We start from the raw sequence: 6000 nt of genomic DNA, 5'->3' as shown, positions 1-6000 counted from the left end.
GTAAATATGTCATTACGTAAAAATAGTCACGTGGTAACACGTGATTATTCCCCACATAAAAGGCAATTATTTTTAAATAACATTTATACATATAATTCGTAATTTATATAACATCAATTAATTAATATAATAACAATTATCGTGATAACTTTATTTCGTATTATGTTTTATTTTTTTTTTTTTTTTTTTTTTTCGTTACGTTATTTTTTTTTATTACTTAATTTATACGGATACCTTGTTTTATTTATAATTAATTTTAATTAACCATTTATACTTTTATAAAACAATTAATTATATAAATATAATTTTTATTAAAATAATAATATAATAAATAATATAATATTTTTTAAAAATATTTTTACTTTTTAAATACCGTTTTTTACATATAAACCTTATTTTTTTAACATATAATAAATATAATAAATATAATAAATATATAAATATAATAAATACATTAAATACATTAAATACATTAAATACATTAAATAAATTAAATACATTAAATATATTAAATATATTAAATGTATTAAATGTATTAAATGTATTAAATGTATTAATTAAATTAAATATATTAAATACATTAAATACGTTAAATACATTAAATAAATTAAAAAAAATTAACAATAAATTACGTATAACAATTAATTTTATAAATAAATACCATTAATAAAAAACAATTAATAATTAATTTAATAACTTTTTAATAATTTTATAAAACGAAAAAAATAAATAACATTTATTAAATTTATAATATATATAATTTAATAAATATTATAATAAAAACATTAATAAAAAATAATTAAATTAACTTACGTTTAAAAAAATAAATAAAACGTAAAAAAATTAAAAATAATATTAAATTATTATAATAACGTATTATTATAATTAATTATTAATATTAATTTAAATAAAAAATTATAAATAAAAAAATATTAATTATATTAAAAATAAAATAATATAATATATATTAACGCGGTTTAATTTATTAAATAAATTTCATTTTAAACCGTTATAATTTTAACTTTAATTTATTATAAAAATATATAAATATATATATATATATTAACATATATTTAAATTAATATAAATATATATTAATATAAAATGAAAATTTTATTATATAATTAACTTTATAATTATTTAATCGTAAAAAAAAACAAAATAAATAATAATTATATATTAATAATATATAAATATTTTATTAATAATAAAAAACTTTATTATTAATATTAAAAAAAAATATTTATTATTATAAATATAAAAAAACATTATATTATTAATTAATTTTAAATAAAAATTTTTTTTTAAACATTTTTAATATATTAATTTTAATATTATTATTTTTTATTAATTATTACTTTATTTATTATTTTATTACACGTATATTTTTATTAATAATATACGTATTTATTAATTGTTAAATTTATAATTACGTTATAATAAAAAAAAAAAATTTTATTAATGTTAAAATGTAATTACGTAAAAATAATCACGTGGTAACACGTGATTATTTTTTACACAAAAAGCAATTTTTTTAAATAACATTTACACATATAATTTATCATTAATATAATAATAAACATTATAATAATTTTATTTATATTTTACTTTTTTATTAAATATATACCGCCATTTTACTTTATCATTTAACATTAATAATAAAGTTAAAAACTATTTAATAAATAAATTATTATTTACATTAAAACGCATTAATATTATTAATTTTATTTAATTTAAAAAATATAAAAATATTTAATTTAATTTTAATTAATAATACGAAAAAATTTTTTAAAATAAATTTAAAATATAATTAATTAAAAATTAATATAATTAAAAAAAATATAACGAAATAACCAAAAAAAAATTCGCATTATTAGTTTAAGTTTTATTAAAATAATTCTAGTTTAAGTTTATTGAGATAACGCCAAAACGGGCAAACGGGCAAAACCCGCTTCCACAAGATTCAGGTTTAAAGTCACTTGAGATAAAGTATCAGTTGCCACGTTAGATTTTATATCCTGGCAGCCTTTAAGTTACCAAAACAAATTTTCGAGATGTCAAAAGTGGTAGCTTTCGATACATTCCATCCGGAAGGTTTAAAATATATGCGCAAAGTATTCCATAATGCCATTGAAGCCGAAAAATCCTCATTTCTCATGGCCTGATCATGCCGTCGGCATATTCTTTGCGGAGAGCAGGGTTACGGCAGACTTGATACAACAAAAAGCTTGAATTTATCATGGGACATGGCGCTGGGACATGGCGCTAGGTACGACAATATCGAACAGAGGCATGCAAGAAGAGGGGGATTATTTTATGCAACCTTCGAGGGATCAGTGTATATGAGGTTATCCCCAAACATACACATTGAAGTTTCTTACTCCTCTTAGGCTATGAGCGTCGCGGAAGTTTCTTTAGCTCTCGTAAGTGTCTGTTCAAAGAATATTATACAATTATCCAGGCAGATGAGGAGAGGGGAAAGGCCAAATAAGAAATTCAAAAACCCCTATTCAGCCACGTTACTTACAGGGAATACTTTTGGAATCGTTGGTGGCGGAAAGATCGGCCGAATTTGCGGCGAAAAGGTAGTAAATTCATTCATCGACATGTCGAACCCCTATTGACTTCTCGGTAGTATCGGGGTCTTCGATGGAAATATAATAATGTAAAGCGTCTGACCCTTTCCGTGGTACATCACTCATACTTTTAGGTATGACCCTTACATTCTACGCGACAGGTCGACCCCTAGGACTCTATACGCCGCGATAGAGCTTCATCGGTTGAAGAGATGGCCCCGCTCGTCAATGTACTATCCCTCCATGTCCCCCTTCTTCCGACGACGAGGAACATGATTACGCTTCCGTTATTAAAAACGATTGGTCGTACTGCAATACTCACCAACGTTGCACACGGCGGTGTGGTTAACGAAGAGGACCTGCGGACAGCGCTAAGGGAGAATGTAATCGCATTTGCGGGGTGGACGCCTAGGTAAACGAACCACCCACTAGGGAGGTTTATGGTGGTATTTTGGATTTACAGAATCTAGTCATGAGTCCACATGTAGGTGGCTCTCCAGCAGAAGTGCAAACTGCCACTTGCATAAGTATGGTTGATCATATGAAGGAGTTGATCGGTAGAAGGTCTCCTAGGGATAGAGTAGCACAGTAGACGAGCTGGCCCTTTGGTTATGATAACGAGTTACAAACCAATGTTAATATGAACTATCTTACGCCCTTGAAAGTTCTGACACAACGCCCTAAGATCGAGCAATGTTCAATTCTTTCCCATACCATGCCTGCAAGGTCCTTACATCCGTATTCAACACTATCAGATCAAACATTTCCTTCGCCTTTTTCGCTGCCTCTCCATCCGTTGACAGTATACCAACTTTCTTCCCATATCTCTTCGCACTCGCGACAACATTACTGATGGCCTGTAGTAAGGCTGTATCCGCAAAATTCGCAGGCGTGTATCCGAGGAGGGAGAGGGAAAGATCATTTGGCCCGATGAACAAGAGATCTTTGCGTGTCTATTAATATCCGTATAAATAGGGGCCCCTTTTATCACTTACCAATGCCTTCTACCTGAGCAATTTCGTCAACATTTTCCACGGCCGAAGCTGTCTCAATCTGGATCATCGTAATAGTATTTTGATTAGCCTTCGCAATAAATTCCGAAGGCGTCTTCAACCCGTGCTCCAGGCAAGCAAAAGACGAACCATGACCCCTTATGCCAACTGGAGGAAACTTGGCTAGTTTTACAACTAACTCAGCCTCCTTAGCCGTGTTGACCATAGGTACCATGATACCGCTACCCATGATCGTAAGCTCATTTCGTTATATAATTACACGAAACATTCAAGGATTACTCACTGAGCACCAGTCTCCAGAGCTCTCTTCATAAATGTCCCATCTAGACTTGGTATGCGGACGACGGGTGAGACGCCAGACCCGGAGACAGCAGCAACCATGTCGTGCATATCAGAATCGTCAATATTACCTGTCTGATGTCAGCTCAGATATCCCTTTTAATATTAATAACTTATTATGAGTTCGTCCTAGTCACAGACCATGCTCGCAATCGATTATAACCGCCTATAAAAGGTTATTAGCCGGCCACTACGTGATAGGATTCTACTTGCATCCACGCCTGTATGAGCGATTATCTGTGCTGTTCTCACTCCTTTAAGAGTTATAAATGTTGCAATAGCCACATCTTCTCGTTCGAGTATGTTTCTTAGCCGAAGGTTGGGATTAGAAGAAACTTTCATGATGGCGGTTGAGCTAGTTCAATTCCAATATGTAATTGAACAAGACTGTCTTCTCGATATCGTGGTAGAAACTAATCCTAGGTGTAACGAGGGCTGTATGAGCTTAGAACGTATATTTAATTTACTAATAATTCTCAAAGGTTTCAAGGTCCTTGGTTCCTCCCTTCTTCAAAGGGGAGGACTCAAGACCTATTTGTAAACAGTCTATGGTACGTGTCTTGGGACCTAACCGGTATATTAAAACAGATGTTGATTGTCTTGCGTTCTACCTGCATATCTTCGTGATAGGTCTCATCCAATGATTCTGATAATAGTTATCTTAACCGGCTGACTGGCGTTTGGCCATCTCGTATTGCGGTCAACACCTTTTTGGCAGTGTTGTCCGTGTGAGACCGGGCGTGTGTGACTCTTGCGTAGACGTAGAATCCCCGTATTCTACTGTTATGGGGGATCTTGATCGTAGGATCCACCTCTTTCATCAGGAGTCATATCACAATAGACACGTCCCTTTAATAGTTTAAGTAACTAGCATACTGAAATGTATGACTAGAGCTGTGACATTAGGACAGACTATACTGGTTTCAGTTCTATCAATGCCCAGTTCGCGCTCGTCGATCAGGCGGAGTGGCATTTTTAGCCGATCATTTTTACAATCTTTACCACGGCCTCACGTCCAACCAACCGTGTCCGGCATCCATTCATCCACTTGCTACCAAGGTAATTGCTTTATTAAGTACCCGTCGACTATACGCTGTTCCATTCTCCTCCTAGGATTTGAATGTAGACCACAGCTAGTACTAATCAACTTATCAACTTACAGGTCAAGGAACTAAAGATAGAAAATTATGACTTGCTAATTAATTCCAAGAGGAACCTTAATATCTCGAAGGGTTGGGATAGTTAAATAACCGTACTAGAGGCGGTAGTAAATGCGGCGCAAGTCTTTGCAGGTGGTCGTGGTGGTGGTCGAGGAATATCCGTAACAGGAAGCAACCCCCGAGGCTGCACAATAGCCCGAGCTTATCCCGGCTAGACCCCAAGTTCGATTCCTCAACCTCGCACCTTTTTTCCTTTAACGCATTACTTTGCAGGCAAAGATTTCCAGCTGCAGCACGTGATCGACCTATATAAATCAACCTATAACCTTCGTAAACTCGGGCAATTATAGCACACCGCAAAGCTGCCCTCATGTCCTATTTAGGCGAAAAAATGAATTTCCTATTTAAGCCATGGAAAGAATTCGACACAATAGGAGGGCACCCCTGTGGGATGCCACAATAGCCCGAATTTATTGCTATTACTCTTTGAATACCTTTATTTTCAGCGCTTTTGTCTTGGCATTTAAGAAGAAGATTCGGCACCCTCGACTTAGCACCTAAGAGAAGGGCTCGGCATCCAGGCCAGGAGAAGGGCTCGGCACCCAGGAAAAGGACTCGGCACCTAAGAGAAAGGCTCGGCACTTAGGCCAGGAAAAGGGCTTAATACCCCAAAGAAGGACTTGGCACCTAAAAGAAAGGCTCGGCACCTAAAAGAAAGGCTCGGCACCTAAAAGAAAGGCTCGGCATTTTTAACACCCTCGATTTGGCATATTTAACTTGATTTGGCACTTTCGATTCGATCCGGCAATAAAAAAAAAAATTTTTGAAAAAAAGATAGAAATGGAGATTTAGTGAGATCTATTTACATTTAAAGAATGTATCCAATAAAAATTTCTAAAAGGCCGCGTATGG

General features: G+C 33.0%; 2 protein-coding genes across 2 annotated transcripts; one reads left to right on the top strand and one right to left on the bottom strand.

Annotated features, from left to right (window-relative positions):
• Positions 1 to 2654: 2654 nt before the first annotated feature.
• On the top strand, positions 2655 to 3178 carry F4817DRAFT_348014 (uncharacterized protein; the record flags this gene model as incomplete). Its single annotated transcript, XM_049304625.1, has 1 exon — positions 2655 to 3178. A coding segment is annotated over exon 1 (200 nt), but the record flags the coding sequence as incomplete, so codon positions are not given.
• Positions 3179 to 3256: 78 nt separating this feature from the next.
• F4817DRAFT_367927 (Pyruvate/Phosphoenolpyruvate kinase-like domain-containing protein) lies at positions 3257 to 4270 on the bottom strand (the record flags this gene model as incomplete). The annotated part of the gene is made up of 5 exons (XM_049307186.1): positions 3257 to 3519; positions 3572 to 3810; positions 3873 to 3999; positions 4070 to 4094; positions 4148 to 4270. The coding sequence occupies 5 exons, from the start codon at positions 4268 to 4270 to the stop codon at positions 3257 to 3259; spliced, it is 777 nt and encodes a 258-aa protein (XP_049155807.1).
• Positions 4271 to 6000: the final 1730 nt, after the last annotated feature.

Source organism: Daldinia loculata, assembly GCF_022478755.1.
Source record: "Daldinia loculata strain CBS 113971 unplaced genomic scaffold F4817scaffold_56, whole genome shotgun sequence".
NCBI lineage: Eukaryota > Fungi > Ascomycota > Sordariomycetes > Xylariales > Hypoxylaceae > Daldinia > Daldinia loculata.
Note: the sequence above shows the minus strand (reverse complement) of the source record. Positions and strands in the feature narration are given on the sequence as shown.